At 48.4% G+C, this 16877-nt stretch overlaps 1 protein-coding gene across 4 annotated transcripts in view; it reads right to left on the reverse strand.

Annotated features, from left to right (window-relative positions):
- The window catches only part of LOC137546880 (cyclic AMP receptor-like protein A), an 836868-nt gene extending 821143 nt beyond the window's left edge, over window positions 1–15725 (reverse strand). For 2 of the 4 annotated variants that reach the window (XM_068269873.1, XM_068269872.1), the window contains exon 1: window positions 15496–15725. In XM_068269873.1, the coding sequence (XP_068125974.1) occupies window positions 15496–15549 (54 nt within the window). In that variant the 5' untranslated portion in view covers window positions 15550–15725. The remainder of the gene's footprint in view (window positions 1–15495) is intronic. The other 2 variants (XM_068269866.1, XM_068269867.1) reach the window with 2 other exon arrangements.
- Between the last annotated feature and the right edge of the window lie 1152 nt (window positions 15726–16877).

Consider the following 16877-nt stretch of genomic DNA (forward strand, 5'->3'; position numbering starts at 1 on the left):
GATGTGGAAGAGCCCTAAGACTGTGAGCCCCTCTGAGGGACAGTTAGTGACAAGACAATATACTTTGTACAGCGCTGCGTAATATGTCGGCGCTATATAAATACATGTTTTCATATTAGCCTGAAGTCACATGGATTGGTAAAGCCTAAACTGTCTTGGACTGGGATTGCATGGGCAATCACCATATATTTGACCTTAACTATACTGGAATGGTCATTTGCTATCTAAGTAAACTGACAACATTACATATCTAAAACTGCATGTTATTTAGAGAAAACATACACAATGTAAAACTAAAAGTATAAGATTGATAGGATAAGCCACAGAAGGGATTGCCGTCCACGGTCTGCATATGGTAATAATAATGGTGATTTGTGAAACAATCCCTACAGCATATGTAAAATGTGTGCTTTAACCCTTCCAGGAACTTTAAGGGAAGGAACACATTAGGCAGAATCGCATAAGTTTTCCCCATGGCACATAATAGAAAACGCATATGTGATTCTGCCTAGAGTGTTCCTAGAGAATCAGAGGCAGGTTTTTTTTCCAAATCTTAATGGGACACAGAGGCATGTTCTGTGCACAATGACATGCCTCTATGTCCTGCTGCTGCCGCCATTCCCTCCCCCCGGGCTCTGCTGTTCCCCCTGATAAATAGTTCAAGGCTAGCGACAATCTGTTTGTCGCTACTCTTCTGTTTACCTGCAAATGTCAATAAGTGTTCTCCTCCGCCTCCCCATTACATGCTGCTCTCCCCGCCTCCGCTAGCTTCCTCCAATCAGAAGCTAGGCCGCGTCCCAGGTAAACAGAAGGCTAGCGACAAGCAGATTGTTGCAAGTCTTGCGCTATTTATAAGGGGGGACAGCAGAGCCGCAGGCAGACTGGCGGCAGCAGCAGCAGGACAGAGAGGCATGTCATTGTGCATAGAACATGCCTTTGTGTCCTATTAAGATTTAAAAATCCCGTCTCGGGTTCTCTTTTTTGTTCCTGATAGTGTTATGCTGTAGACCAGAGATAAAATTTAGTTTCTTACCACTTTAGGCTAGGTTCGCACTTCCTGCTTTGTAAAAAGAAGTCCGCAAAGCAACAGTTGGGGGGAAAAAAAAAAAAAAAAAAAAATCACATAGGGCCTGATGCACAAAATGGTGGCAATACTGGTGTGCACAGACAGCACACGTAATATTAACCTTACTTCAGGCAGCAAGTATCACGAGTTGGGCTATTAGCGTGACTTGCGATACTCGAATGGCATGACTGTTGGTAACGAACATAACTAATGGTAACTTGCTAGTAATGTGTTACTAAAGCAACAGTCACGCTACTCGAGTACTGGGGTTGCGCTAATAGCGTAACTCCCAGTACTTGCTTCCAGAAGTAAGTGTAATATTGACGTGAACTGTCTGTGCATGGCAGTATTACCGCAATTCTTTGCATTAGGCCCTTAGTGAGTTATGTGTGCCAGGTGACAAAACAGTGAAGCTAACAGTTGATGAAAAGTATGCTTCACTGCAATGGATTCCACTGAACTGCTGATGTGCTGATGTAAACATACAATTACAATACTGTATAACTGCAACACATTTGGGTTCTTTTCTGTTAGCCAGGCGATGGCTAACCTTTCAGAGGCCGAGTGCCCAAACTGCGACCTAACATCGCCCAAAAGATAGGCATGGCCATGACATTGTATGGGCGGAGCTAATGTAATGATGTAACAGCGAGGCATAAAAAAGCAGCGTTTCCCTCATGATGTGGTGAAATGAGGATTCGCATCATGGGTGTGCAGAAACTGTGTGATGCTATTAGTATACCCGCCGTAACCCCAAAGCAGCAAATATAGACGACTATGACCATTAAATAATAAATGCAGCAACAGTTACCCCAGACACCAGAAAATTCACGCAATGTGGGCAACATTTCAGCAGAAAATAATGCAATGGGCAACATTTTAGCAGAAAATAAGTAGTGGCCAACATTTCACCAGAAAATAAACACATCAGGCAACATTTCACCTGCAAAAAAAAAAGGAATGTACTCACCTGACAGAAGTCTCCTCTCCCGGCCAGCCTCTGGCGCACAGCTCCCCCGGACGATCCTCCTGCATATCTCCCACGTTGACAGGCAGAGTGCAGGGCTACGGGAAGATGGCGCCCGAAGCCCTGTACTGGAGACACAAATAGTCTCCAGTACAGGGCTTCGGGCCCCATCTTCCCGTAGCCCTGCTCTGCCTCCCGGGAGACTGCGGGCTGGAGCGGGGCTGCGGGCTATGAATTGGCGTGGAGTCTAGTAGATGCCGTGGCTAGTTCATGCAGTTCACAGCGCAGCAGCGTTGGTGTGCCAGCAGATTCGGCTACGTGTGCCGGGTCTGGCATGCATGCCATAGGTTCACCAACGCTGCACTAGGTGGCAATAAAAGTTATAAAACTCCACCAGAGTTACATCTTTCCCTACTATCCATGTCGGCCTGGAGGGGGAATAGTAATTAACGCCACCTAGTGGTAGCGCCCGGCTAACGGAATAGTACTCACATTTGCTATGTAGCTATGTTGTCTGACGCACCACAATGTGTCAGCGTGAACCTGGTTCACAGCTCTGTTCTTTCGGCCATGGCGATGCAGGGCGTTAAGAAACACAGGGTTACTAAAGAAACGATGACACACACAAGCTATGCTTCATAATATTATTATTATTATTATTATTATTAAGGCTTCAGTGGAATCTGAGTCACATACCTAAAACAAACATGCATCAGTTGAGTCGAAACATCTAATCTGAATTGTCATTCTAGGTCTCTGACTCAAAGCGTTGCAGACAAGATCAGCATCACAGACAAGCAAATTTAATCTATTTATCAGTGCCTTTGCATTGATTTAGAGATGCAAACCAGTTACTAATTATGCAGCAATGGATTAGCGACAAATTTGGCCTGGCTTTGCGATGAGTGGATGGGTGCAGAAATGCAATAATGCAAAGGGTTTCTGAAGATCAATGTTAGAGCAGAAACAGGTGAAGACCTTATCATATAACCCCGAATAATAGCCTATGAATAGCCTATGCTTGTAAGAGAACAACACCCACAGCTGTTCAGCTGGGCTGGTTGAAGTGAGTTCAGGTATGTCAGTTATTTCCTCCCTATGTGCCGCAACACCAGGTATGTGTCGCTGTTCTGCCTCTCCCTCCACTCTCTTGTAGTATCATAGTAATTACTAGAAGACTTTGAAAAAATGGCAGCCATAGTCCACATTCTTACATTTTTTTTAATAATAGTGTACACTGAAAAATATGTCTGTGAATGTGGACTCCGGTGACCAGTTCTTTGTAATTGTATAGTAACTGCTATGGGACTACGGAAAATGCTGTAGGAGTCTTGAGTGGTGAGGAGGAGAAGGAAGAGAAAGATAGTTTAGCAACCCTTATAACTGCAGCCACCACTGTGCTAGCAGCAGCAACCACTGATTAACATCCACCACTGAGACCGCAGCAGCCACAACATCAGCACCAATAACTGTTGCTGATTAGCAGCTGCCACTGTGCCAGCAGCAGCTACTGACTAGCAGCCATCACTATGCCAGCAGCAGCTACTGACTAGCAGCCGCCACTGTGCCAGCAGCAGTAACTACCACTGACTAGCAACTGCCACTGTGCCAGCACAGTAACAACCACTGACTAGGAGCTGCCATTGTGCCAGCACAGTAACAGCCACTGACTAGCAGTTGTCACTGACCTAGCAGAGTGACTGGTGCCATTGCCCCAGCAGAATGGTCAAGGGCTCTGCCTTTGACACAGCAGGACTGGGTTCAAATCTTGGCTCTTCCTGTTCAGTAAGCCAGCACCTATTCAGTACGGAGTCCTGGCTAGACTCCCTAACACTGCAACTGCCTACTGACTGCGCCCTAGTGTCTGCAGCTCAAACTCTGGCCTGGTGCACACCAGAGGAGTTTTTCTGAGCGTTTTGAGTTTTTAAATCTGCTGCTAATGTTATCCTATGTGTCTATGCACACTGGAGCAATGAGGTTTTGTAAAAAAAAAAAAAAAAAAAAAAAAAAACCCATAGCATTACATTGGGAAGAGCTTTTGAAACCTCTAGCGTTTGGGGAGCTTTTCTGGTGTGTCTCAGCCCTCTGAGTCTACCAGGAGAAAGGCTGGAGGACTCTAATGTTTCTACAGTGGCTGGATAGTGTACTGGTTAAGGGCTCTGCCAATGACACAGAAGAGCTGGGTTCTAATCTTGGCTATTCCTGTTAAGTAAGCCAGCACCTATTGAGTTGGTGACCTTGGGCAAGACTACCTAACACTGATACTGCCTATAGAGCACGTCCTAATGGCTGCAGCTCTGACACCTTGAGTCCGTCAGGAGTAAAGCACAATATACTGTAAATGTTCTGTATCTTGTCTTGCTGGCATAGTGGCGGCGGCTGCTAGTCGGTGGCTGAATCTGAAGAGATCTGAACATTTTGTGTTGTGCATCAAGGGTCCTTAACCACTTAAAGAGACTCTGAAGCGAGAATAAATCTCGCTTCAGAGCTCATAGTTAGCAGGGGCACGTGTGCCCCTGCTAAACCGCCGCTATCGCGCCGCTAAACGGGGGTCCCTTCACCCCCAAACCCCCACTGCAACACTTGGTCGCTCCTGGAGGCTGGGCTAATGGCTGCAGCCCTGCCTCCAGTCGCGTCTATCAGCAGCGCATCGCTGCCTCTCCCCCGCCCCTCTCAGTGAAGGAAGACTGAGAGGGGTGGGGGAGAGGCGGAGATACGCGCTGACAGACGCGCGTGGGGCAGGGCTGCGGCGGTTAGCCCTGCCCCAACCAGGAAGCGCTCCCCGGCTGTATGGAGGAGATTTGGGGGATCAGGGACCCCCGTTAAGCCGCGGGATAGCGGCGTTTTAGCAGGGGCACACATGCCCCTGCTATCTATGAGGTCTGAAGTGAGATTTATTCTCGCTTCAGACTCTCTTTAAGCACTGCAGTCATAAAACCCCTTAAAGGACTTACGAGGTCAAATATACCTGTATGCTAATTTAAGGCACGGAGGACGCCGTCCATGCCATCCCGCCGGGTCCCCTGCGCTCAATAGCCCCCCAGCCGGCTCACGACCGCTCGGCCCGGGCTCTCTTGGCTGCACAAAGATGGACGCATGAGCTGGCCGCGGCTGCGCAGTCTGCTTAGCCGCGTGTGCGGCTGCGCAGCTCTAGGGCCAACCCCCCGAATCCCGCAACTTGTAGCGTGGATCGGGGGGTTGGCCCTAGAGCTGCGCAGCCACACTCGCGGCTAAGCGGATTGCGCAGCCGCGGCCGGCTCATGCGGCCATCTTTGTGCAGCCAAGAGAGCCCGGGCCGAGCGGTCGTGAGCCGGCCGGGGGGCTATTGAGCGCAGGGGACCCGGAGGGAAGGCACGGAGGGCGCGGACGGCGTCCTCCGTGTCTTAAATTAGCATACAGGTATTTGACTTTTTTAACATTTGACCTCGTAAGTCCTTTAACCTCCTTGGCGGTAACGTTCGGGGTAAGCCGCGCAGGAGGTTTTCTCCGGCCCTGCTGGGCCGATTTATTTAATTTTTTTTTTTGCTGGACACAGCTAGCACTTTGCTAGCTGCGTCAGCACACCGATCGCCGCCGCCCCGCGCTCGATCGCCACTATCCAGCATGCCGCGCGCCCCCCCCCCCAGACCCCGTGCGCTGCCTGGCCAATCAGTGCCAGGCAGCGCTGAGGGGTGGTTCGGGACTCCCAATGACGTCCCGACGTCGGGAAGCCCTCCAGGAAATCCCGTTCTTTGAACGGGATTTCCTGATCGGAGATCGCCGAAGGCGATCGAAGCGGGCGGGGGGATGCCGCTGAGTAGCGGCTATCATGTAGCGAGCCCTGGGCTCGCTACATGATATAAGAATTTATTTTTTTTTTAAAAACTGCTGCGCTCCCTCCTGGCGGAATTTTTTATACCGCCAGTGGGGTTAAGGACCAGACACTTTTTTTTCCATTCAGACCACTGCAGCTTTAACGGTTTATTGCTCGGTCATACAACCTACTATCTAAATGAATTTTACCTCATTTTCTTGTCACTAATACAGCTTTATTTTGGTGTTATTTGATTGCTGCTGTGATTTTTAGTTTTTATTATATTCATCAAAAAAAACATGAATTTTGTCAAAATAATGATTTTTTTAAACTTTCTGTGCTGACATTTTTCAAATAAAGTAAAATGTCTCTATAAATTTTGGTCCAAATTTATTGTACTACATGTCTTTGATTAAAACAAATCCAATAAGTGTATATTTATTGGTTTGGGTAAAAGTTATAGCGTTTACAAACTATGGTGCAAAAAGTGAATTTTCCCATTTTGAAGCATCTCTGACTTTTCTGAGCACCTGTCATGTTTCATGAGATGCTAAAATTCCAGGATAGTATAAATACCCCCCAAATGACCCCATTTTGAAAAGAAGACATCCCAAAGTATTCACTAAGAGCCATGGTGGGTTCATAGAAGATTTTATTTTTTGTCACAAGTTAGCGGAAAATGACACTTTGTGACCAAAAAAAAAAAAAAAGTTTCCATTTCTGCTAACTTGTGACAAAAAAAAAATGAAATCTGCCACGGACTCACCATTCCCCTCTCTAAATACTTTGGGGTGTCTACTTTCCAAAATGGGGTCATTTGTGAGGTGTGTTTACTGTCCTGGAATTTTGGTGGGTGCTAAATTGTAAGCACCACTGTAAAGCCTAAAGGTGCTCATAGGACTTTGGGCCCCTTAGCGCAGTTAGGTTGCAAAAAAAGTGTCACACATGTGGTATCGCCATACTCAGGAGAAATAGTGTAATGTGTTTTGGGGTGTATTTTTACACATACCCATGCTGGGTGGGAAAAATATCTCTGTAAATTACAAAGTTTTTATTTATTTATTTATTTATTTTTCCACACACACACACAATTGTCCATTTACAGAGATATTTCTCCCACCCAGCATGGGTATGTGTACAAATACACCCCAAAACACATTATACTATTTCTCCTGAGTACGGCGATACCATGTGTGACAGTTTTTTGCAGACTAGGTGCGCTAAGGGGCCCAAAGTCCTATGAGTACCTTTAGTATTTCACGGGTCATTTTGAGGCATTTGGTTTCTAGACTACTCCTCACGGTTAAGGGCCCCAAAAATGCCAGGGCAGTATAGGAACCCCCAACTGACCCCATTTTAGAAAGACAACACCCCAAGGTTTTCAGTTAGGAGTATGGTGAGTTCATAGAAGATTTTAATTTTTGTCACAAGTTATGTGGTTATTTAATTCTCGCTGACTGCATTTGTGTGATTTGCATTTCAGACCAACTCAATGTAATCGAAGAATAGAGAACCACATAGCAAAGCCTACAAAATAAAAAGTTTGCACTTTTCTTGTGCCATTTTCTGGTAGAAATTCTCCTTGTCAGCAGAGGGCAAATTCTTCAAGCATGCTGGGCGCTAGTCTACTGGAGGAAACCCAGCAGGTAACCTTATAGAGAAATTCCACTAAAGTGATTGGGTGGACGGCACCTTCTCAAACAGGTATGTTTCAGATAAGTTTTAGTAAACTATGCCCACGCTATTCAGCCAATTACAATGCTTTGTGCTGTAAAGCAGTGTTCCCAAACCCTGTCCTTAGGGCCCACCAACAGGGCATGTTTTGTAGAAATCCATACAGGTATTTAATCAGTTCTGCTGAAACACTAATTAACTCATCTGTTAAAATGTGCAGTTTCCTGCAAAACATGTACTGTTGGTGGGCCTTGAAGAAGACAGGGTTGGGGAACTCTGCTTAAAGGGTACAGTGATTAGAGAACCGTTTCCTGCTGGGTCCCCCCCCTCAAGTAGTCTAGCGCCACAGCTGTTACAGCCACTAGACAATTACCTGCACTAACCTTCATCAACTCTGCAAAAATATTTCTGTGTTGTGTGCAAAAAAAAGAACTGCATGAAAAGAGTTATGAAGTAGGCTGCAATATCAGAATCAGAATCAGTTTTATTTCGCCAAGTACAGCAAGAGCCATAATCGGAATTATTTGTGGTACACATGGCATAGACAGATACAACAGCACATACAATTTGAAATGCAGTAATCAGGTATACAGAGGAGGCAGCGACGGGGACCAGCTGTCGACCCGGCAATTATGAGTGCAGGCCGGACTGGGGAAAGTCAGAGTTCAGTGACCGAACGGCCTGGGGAAAGAAGGTGTTCTTCCGCCTGGGAAACGTGTTCTTCGCCGACTTCGGAAACGCAAAGAGGAGGCGCACAGGTCTGGCTCCTTAGAGGAATTCAGAGAAGCTAGGCTCGCCCTGAAAAGAGAACTGCGATCGGCAAAGAGGGCCTACGCTGAGAAGCTGGGGCTCTGCCTCCAGTCCACCAACACACGGGAAGTATGGAAGGGCCTGAGAGCAGCCACAAACTTCAAACCAACATCCCAAACGGCGACCCCGAGCCCTCGACTGGCGGAGGAGCTCAATGAGTTCTACTGCAGGTTCGAGCAACATTCCAACCAGCCCGTAGGCAAATCCACATCGACCTCTGACGTACTCGGCGCCCTGGCTCCTAGCGCTGTTCGGGAATCCGAGGTACTCCGGCACCTCCGGAAGCTGAATCCCAGGAAATCTTCCGGCCCGGACGGAGTGTCGTCTGTCTGCCTGCGAACCTGCGCCGATCAGCTAGCCCCTGTGCTCACCTCCTTGTTTAAGCAGTCATTATCTGATGGTACAGTCCCCTCCTGTTTCAAGAGGTCCATAATTGTACCAGTCCCAAAAAAAACAGGCAGTTCCGAGCACAATAACTTCCGCCCAGTGGCCCTAACCTCTAACATCATGAAGCTCCTCGAGCGGCTGGTCCTTGCCCACCTGAAGAGGTCCACAGACGCCCTTTTAGACCCGCTCCAATTTGCATATAGGGCAAACAGATCCGTGGAGGATGCCATCAATGTCAGCGTGGCACACATCACTGAGCACTTAGACAGGCCGGCCTCCTATGCCAGGATCCTGTTCCTAGACTTTAGCTCAGCGTTCAACACGATCTGCCCTGACATCCTGATCACCAATCTGACACAGCTCGGAGTTGATCCCACTCTCCGAGCATGGATCAAGGACTTCCTGACAAATAGAACACAACAGGTGAAGCTCGGCAACTATTACTCCAGCATTCGAACCACCAATACTGGGGCTCCACAAGGCTGTGTTCTGTCACCTCTACTGTTCTCTATTTATACCAACGACTGTATCTCATCCGCTGACTCTGTGAAGGTCATCAAATTTGCGGATGACACCACCATTATTGGCCTAATTGGAAGCAACGGAGAGCATGAATACCGGAGCGAGGTCGAGAGAATATGCAATTGGTGCAGGGAGAACAACCTAGTTCTCAACACAGCAAAGACTGTTGAACTAGTTGTAGACTTCAGGAGGAACCCTCCCCCCCCCCTCGCCTGTCCTCATTGGAGGAACAGAAGTTTCTATAGTGTCATCGGTTCGGTTCCTCGGCACGACTCTCACCAATAATCTGAAATGGGGGCAGAACACCACTAAAATTCAAAAGAAATCCCAACAGAGGCTGTTCTTCCTGCGCCAACTGAAGAGATTTGGCATGCCACGGGAGCTGCTGGCCAGCTTCTATACCGCCACCATAGAATCCATCCTCTGCTCCTCAGTCATTGTTTGGTACGCGGGTGCATCGGCCAGTGATAAACATAAACTGCAGAGGGTCATAGCTGATGCAGAGAGAATCATCGGGTCTCCTCTTCCACCTCTTGATCTCCTCCACTCCGCTAGATTGAGTAAGAGGGCCACCATGATCTCCCGTGACCCCTCTCACCCTGGCAGCCACTACTTCAGGCTCCTCCCGTTGGGCCGCCGCTTCAGGACTATACCATCCAAAACCACCAACATACATTCAAAGCAAAATTACTTCTCGGGTGACTGATTTGTCAAAAGATGTTAACAGAACAGGAGCAAAGGTGACCCTAACACTCTGCACAACAAATCAGGAACCCGGTTCCTTTATCAGCTGAAACTGGCTTAACCCATTCGCGTTCCGTCGTTTTCACTTGAGAAATGTTCACCTCCCATTCATTAGCCTATAACTTTATCACAATGAACTGATCTATATCTTGTTTTTTCCACCACCAATTAGGCTTTCTTTGGGGGGTACATTTTGCTAAGAGCCACTTTACTGTAAATGCATTTTAACAGGAATAATAAGAAAAAAACGGAAAAATTCATTATTTCTCAGTTTTCAGCCATTATAGTTTTAAAATAATACATGCCTCCATAATTAAAACTCACGTATTGTATTTGCCCATATGTCCCGGTTATTACACCATTAAAATTATGTCCCTATCACAATGTATGGCGACAATATTTTATTTGGAAATAAAGGTGCATTTTTTCCGTTTTGCATCTATCACTATTTACAAGTTTAAAATAAAAAAAATATAGAAATATTTCATCTTTACATTGATATTTAAAAAGTTTAGACCCTTAGGTAAATATTTACATGTTTTTTTTTTTTTTTATTGTAATGGTTTCTTTTTTTTTTTATATTAAACATTTTGTTTGGGTATTTTTGGGAGGGTGGGTGTAACGATCGGTGAAGCACAGAGAGGATCTGATTACCAGTGATCTGCAGAACCACTGGGAATACAGATGTATACCAGATTATACGTGATCTGCAGTATCACTGATAATCCGATATACTAGCTAACCTCTGTTCACCTGAGTAGAGTGTAGTGTTTTGGTGTAACAGTAACACTTAGAGGACAGGGCCTCAGTACAGTAAGGCGTACTGTACAGATTCCTTCCGCAAACCTGAGCTCTCCAAGGCGGGAGGAGTCAGGCTGCCAGCGGGAAGGATATACTGAAAGTAACCCTCTGGCGGAAGGGTCACTTAACAGAACGAGGAACCGCCTCTAACAGTAAGGTCGGTTCTCGAGGTCGGACAAGCCAGGTCGTACACACACGGACAGATAAAGTGCAAGATCAGGAGGCAAAGGCGGAGTCAAAGTACAGGCAGGGTTCAGCAACGGGGTATCAGAAATATCGGGGTACAAAATCAGGAGGCAGAAGCAGAGTCAAGGAACGAGCCGGGGTTCGGCAACAGAGTATCAGAAATATCGAGGTACAAGATCAGAGTTCAAAAGGGTAGTCAAGGCAGGCAAAAGTCATAACAAATAAATACAATCAAACTAGTACTTTAGCTATCAACAGAATCTAGCTAAGTGTAGGATTACAGCTCCAGCTGGTCCCGGCACACTTGCGGATCTGACTACGGATCTGGGTGCTCCCACATGTGATCGCACGCCAGACAAAGAGCAAGTGAACAACCAGCAGTATATATACTCTAGGACCTTTCCAGGACCTCCCTAATTGCTGGTCCAATGAGAGCAGTGGAATTTGTCAGCTGACCCAGCTGGTCAGCCGACACCCTTCTAACTGCTATTTAAACTCTGCCTCTGTGCTCGCGCGCGTGTAAGTCTGAATCTTGGTGGACTATCAGTCCCAGCCACACCAGTACTGTCATGCAATGTATCTAGTGCGGGGGCCGCCTCTGATGCGGATTCCGCCGTTACCAATGCGGATTCCGCCGCTCTGCCTAAGCGGCATGCGGCGGTTTTTCCGCGTTGTGACGCGCTGCTGAACGCGGAAACAGCCGCCTCATTGTGAGAGACGGCGGCTCTTCCGCGTTTCCTCACAGTGGGACGTAAACTATAGTTTTATAATGTAATTGTGTGTTGTTATTTTTTTTTACTTTAAGTTGTAGTTTTACTTTATGGCCACAAGATGGCGGCCATGAGTTTGTTTACATGACGTCACTCTAAGCGTAACACACGCTTAGAGTGACGCAGGGGGAGGCAACGGCCAGAAAAAGCACAGCTTCCGAGAGAAGCTGTCGCTTTTTCAGCGGGGGAGAGGAATCAGTGATCGGGCACCATAGCCCGATACATTGATTCCGTGGCTACCGAATACGCGGCCGGGAGTGCGCGTGCACGATCGGCCGCGGGAGCGCGCATGGTTCCTGGACGTAGTTTCTATGTCCAGGAACCAAAATAGGTTAAAGGATACCCGAAGTGACATGATGAGATAGACATGGGTATGTACAGTGCCTAGCACACAAATAACTATGCTGTGTTCCTTTTTTTCTTTCTCTGCCTGAAAGAGTTAAATATCCGGTATGTAAGTGGCTGACTCAGTCCTGACAGGAAGTGACTACAGTGTGACCCTCACTGATAAGAAATTCCAACTATAAAACACTTTCCTAGCAGAAAATTGCTTCTGAGAACAAGAAAGAGATAAAAAGGGGAATTTCTTATCAGTGAGGACCACACTGTAGTCACTTCCTGCCTGAGTCAGGACTGAGTGAGCCACTTACATACCTGATATTTAACTCTTTCAGGCAGTGAAAGAAAAAAAAGTAATACAGCCTAGTTATTTGTATTATAGGCACTGTACATATAGATGTCTATTTCATCATGTCACTTCGGGCATCCTTTAACCTCCCTGGAATTCTATTAAGATCGCCAGGGCGGCTGCGGGAGGGTTTTTTTTAAATTAAAAAAAAAACTGTTTCATGCACCCAACTGAAAGTTGGCTGCATGAAAGCCCACTAGAGGGCGCTCCGGAAGCGTCATTCTGATCGCCTCCGGCGACCAGAATAAACAAGGAAGGCCGCAATGAGCAGCCTTCCTTGTTTTGCTTACCTCGTCGCCATAGCGACGAGCGGAGTGACGTCAGCCGCCTCCGATCCAGCCCTTAGCGCTGGCCGGAACTTTTGTTCCAGCTGCGCAGGGCTTGGGCGGCTGGGGGAACCCTCTTTCGCCGCTGCTAGCGGCGGATCGCTGCAGAGCGGCGGCGATCAGGCAGCACACGCGGCTGGCAAAGTGCCGGCTGCGTGTGCTGCTTTTTATTTCACAAAAATCGGCCCAGCAGGGCCTGAGCGGCGATGGACGTATATAGTCGTCCATACCGCTAAGGAGGTTAAAGTGTACCACAGACGGGCTTAATACCTCTATTTATACTTATCTGGGGCTTCCTCTAGTGCCATGAGGTCCGTGGGCTCCCTGGCCATCCTCTCTGTTCAGTAGATATCCCTCCCGGTATTTTGGCCTGTCGTGGGCTCTGCACATGCGTGGCTGCATGTGCACCCCTGCTATGCTCCTGTACCTGGGAGCATTCTGCGCCTGCGCAGTACTACTTTGGGAGGTGGCCACGCCCTGCAAAGAAGAGTGTGGCCAGCCAGAATTTCGGGAGGGATATCTACTAAATAGAGCGGTCGGAGAGGACTGCAACGGAGTCCATGGACCTCATGGGGCTGTAGGAAGCCCCAGGTAAGCATAAATGCAGGCATTAAGCCTGTCTCAAGTTCCCTTTAACCTCCCTGGCGGTATGATTCCAGCGGCTGCGGGAGGGTTTTTTTTTCACTTGCCCATAAGGAAATCCTGTTCTGAACGGGATTTACTTGAGGGCTTCCCCCGTCGCCATGGCGACAAACGGAGTGACGCCATCGTTGTCACAGGGAGTCCCGATCCACCCCATAGCACAGCCTGGCGGCGATTGGCCAGGCTGCGCAAAGGGTATGCAGGAGGGGGCCTGTATCGCTGCGCGTAGCGGCACATCAGCGGCGGCGATCAGACCAAACACGCAGTGCTAGCTGCATGTTTGAAAAAAAAAAATGATGCAAATCGGCCCAGCAGGGCCTGAGGAATCCTCCGCGGCGGCTTACCCTGTGTCCAGCACGGGGTTACCGTTAAGGAGGTTAAAGAGAACCCGAGGTGGGTTTGAAGAATATTATCTGCATACAGAGGCTGGATCTGCCTATACAGCCCAGCCTCTGTTGCTATTCCAAACCCCTCTAAAGTCCCCCTGCACTCTTCAATCCCTCATAAATCACAGCCGTGCTGCTGACAAACAGCTTGTCAGAGCTGGCTGTGTTTATCTCTATAGTGTCAGTCTGCTGCTCTCCCCGCCTCCTGCAGAACTCCAGTCCCCGCCTGCATCCCTTCCCTCCCTGCTGATTGGAGGGAAGGGACGGGGGCAGGGACCGGAGCTATGCAGGAGGCGGGGGAGCAGCTGAGACTGACACTACAGATGTAAACACAGCCTCACAGCATGACTGTGATTTATGAGGGATTGCAGAGTGCAAGGGGATCTTAGGGGGGTTTGGGATAGCAACAGAGGCTGGGCTGTATAGGCAGATCCAGCCTCTGTATTCAAATCATATTCTTTAAACACACCTCAGGTTCTCTTTAAAGAATTATTTAAAGTGCATGTGAGATGGGTATTATGGGGTTATTTATACATACCTGGGGCTTCCTCCAGCCCAATTAGGTTTGTGGGGTCCATTGCCGTCTGCTAGGAATCCCCCCCCCCCCCCAGTAATCCGGCCAGTGCATATGCACCCTCACTGTGCTTCTGCGCCCAGGAGCGTGACTTTTTTTCAGGGGGGCACAGCAGACCCCGTGGGGGACTAGAGGCGGCCATAGCAAGACCCAGAGGCATGTCATCATGCACAGGACATGCCTCTGTAGCCTCTTAAGATTTAAAATACCCGCCTCGGGTTCTCTTTAACCACTTGGGGACTGTGGTGTTAAACCCCCCTTGTGACCAGGCTATTTTTAACTAAAATGGCCACTGCCACTTTAAGGCCAAGCTGCAGGGCCGCACAACTCAGCACACAAGTGATCTCCCCCCCCCCCCCCCCCCCCCCGACGCGCTAGCCAATCAGCGTGATCGGCTGTCATAGGCAGCCTATGACAGCCGATCACTCCACGGCCTATGGAGGGGCCAGCTGTGTCACACGGCTGTCCCCTGTACAGCACTGCTGCTGATCGTAGCACTGTAGGGGGTAATTTGACCATTGCCATCTAACAGTCTCCCAGCGGCAATCCGCACGGAGACTGAAGGCAGGGCGGAGCTCCACCCTCAAGCAGGATTGGATGCACTCGACCAGCCTGCGTACGTTCTCCTGCTAGCCCCATAGAAGACTGTTCACGCCAATCGGCATGTAGCAGTCCTGGGGCTGCCGCACTGCTCGCGCCACTGGTATGAAACAGTCGGCAAGTAGTTAAGGTGCCCACTAATGATACAAATCTTGATTGTAGAATCTTACCACATCTATGTAGTAGAAGAATAAACAAGTGCATACTTTGAATAGATAGTTCTGGTAGCCTCTCATATTACAGTAACAGTGGGTAAGAATGTACAAACAAGATTGTATCATTAGTGGGCACCTTTACTTCAAAAAAGAAAGTTGTTATTCAATTAAGCGTGTGTACAAGGCTTTAGTCAGACTGTCAGGTTCTCAGGGCCAATTTTTCTGCTTTTGCTCCAGTCGTCTCAGTAACATATCAGTCTCATTTCCAGCGACTCTTTTTGTGGCATACGTACAGCATTGCCTGAGCTCACGCACACACAGCAGGCCTCTATGCCAGCCTGAGCTTATGCAGGAAGTGCTTCACTCCACTCCCGGCCACTCGGGAGCGCGCACGCTGTACTCACGCATTGAGAGCTGCTGGAAGGATGAGTGCCGAACCAGGTGCAGTTCTCCGCCATAGTGCATCTGTCGTCCGGTCATACGCCTCTCGCGCGTACTTCATTAACTCCAGCCCCGGCTATTTTACGTTACTACTTTTCTTCAGGCGGCATCAGATCTAAAGAAATACTGCTACGCATGCGCGGAGCTTAGTGTCTGGCTCGTAGACTGAGAGACGCGGGAAATATCCTCGCTTCACGACTGTACTGCCCGTGCCCTGGCTGCAGCTGTTACGTCTGATACCGCTTTTCATCGCCTTGCCCTCTTTTGCTGCGCTGACAATAACAAAATGTCTTGCTGTACAAGCTGCTGCTCAATGATGTGTATTTCCTGTACGTTATTGCTGTCTGCAGCTGTGAATACCATCCCCACCACATTCATGTTGATATTACAGACAGTTTCCTCATATTGGCACACTTAGCTTCACCTCTAATAAAAATAATCACTGATTGATGGTGTTAGGCCAGTTCACACTTATCTGAATTGCAATTTCATTGTCTTCGTAAATTTCAATAGCATTTCATTTAACCTGTGTTTTGTTTTTCCTATTTTTGGGGTATTGCAATTTTTCAAATTTTTAAATCGTACTGCAGTCAGTGTTTTTCTATGTCTATGTAGTTACTTATCCGTTAGCTGGGCGCATGATCCGGCAGGTGGCGCTAATTACTATTCCCCCACCAGGCCGACATGGATAGTAGGGAAAGATGTAGCTCTGTTGGAGTTTTGTCGCCACCTGCCGGATGCGCCCGGCTAACGGATAAGTACCTCTATGTATTTTCAATATTTCTTTTCTATGTCTGATTCACATTTAAAGGATACCCAAGGCAACTTGCGTTGTACAAACAGAGTGAGTACCGTAGTATGTATGTACAGCAGTCTTCATGCCCACTGCTCCCCCCTTGTTTATCTTCGCCCCCTCCCTTCCCTTGTAAGGCTGATACACCCGGGGCACCGTTGTTGCTGTTGCTAGCACCAGGAGACGTGTGCGCAACAGCTCGGCGACAGCTCCGCCTGAGCGACAGCTGTCTACATGTCTCTGCCCAACAGGCAGAGACGCGGCGGAAGTTGTCGCCGAAGGTTTCGCCCCCCCACCGCCGGAAGCTCCCTTCTGACTGTGGGTAGCTGTCGCTAGTCCGCACATACACACATAGTACGCGTGGCGGACTAGCGACTGTTGCAGCGACAGCTGTTGCCGGCGATTGGCCAAGTCAATCGCCTGGCGACAGCTCTGAGTAGCGACAGTTTGTGGCGCGCGCCTCATACACACGGAGGACCTGTCGCCGCAATATGCGCGTGTCACATGTGGCGACAGTTGTGCCCTGTGTGTATGGGCCTTAAGTCACGTCAG

The sequence above is a fragment of the Hyperolius riggenbachi genome, chromosome 2, assembly GCF_040937935.1.
Source record: "Hyperolius riggenbachi isolate aHypRig1 chromosome 2, aHypRig1.pri, whole genome shotgun sequence".
Lineage (NCBI taxonomy): Eukaryota > Metazoa > Chordata > Amphibia > Anura > Hyperoliidae > Hyperolius > Hyperolius riggenbachi.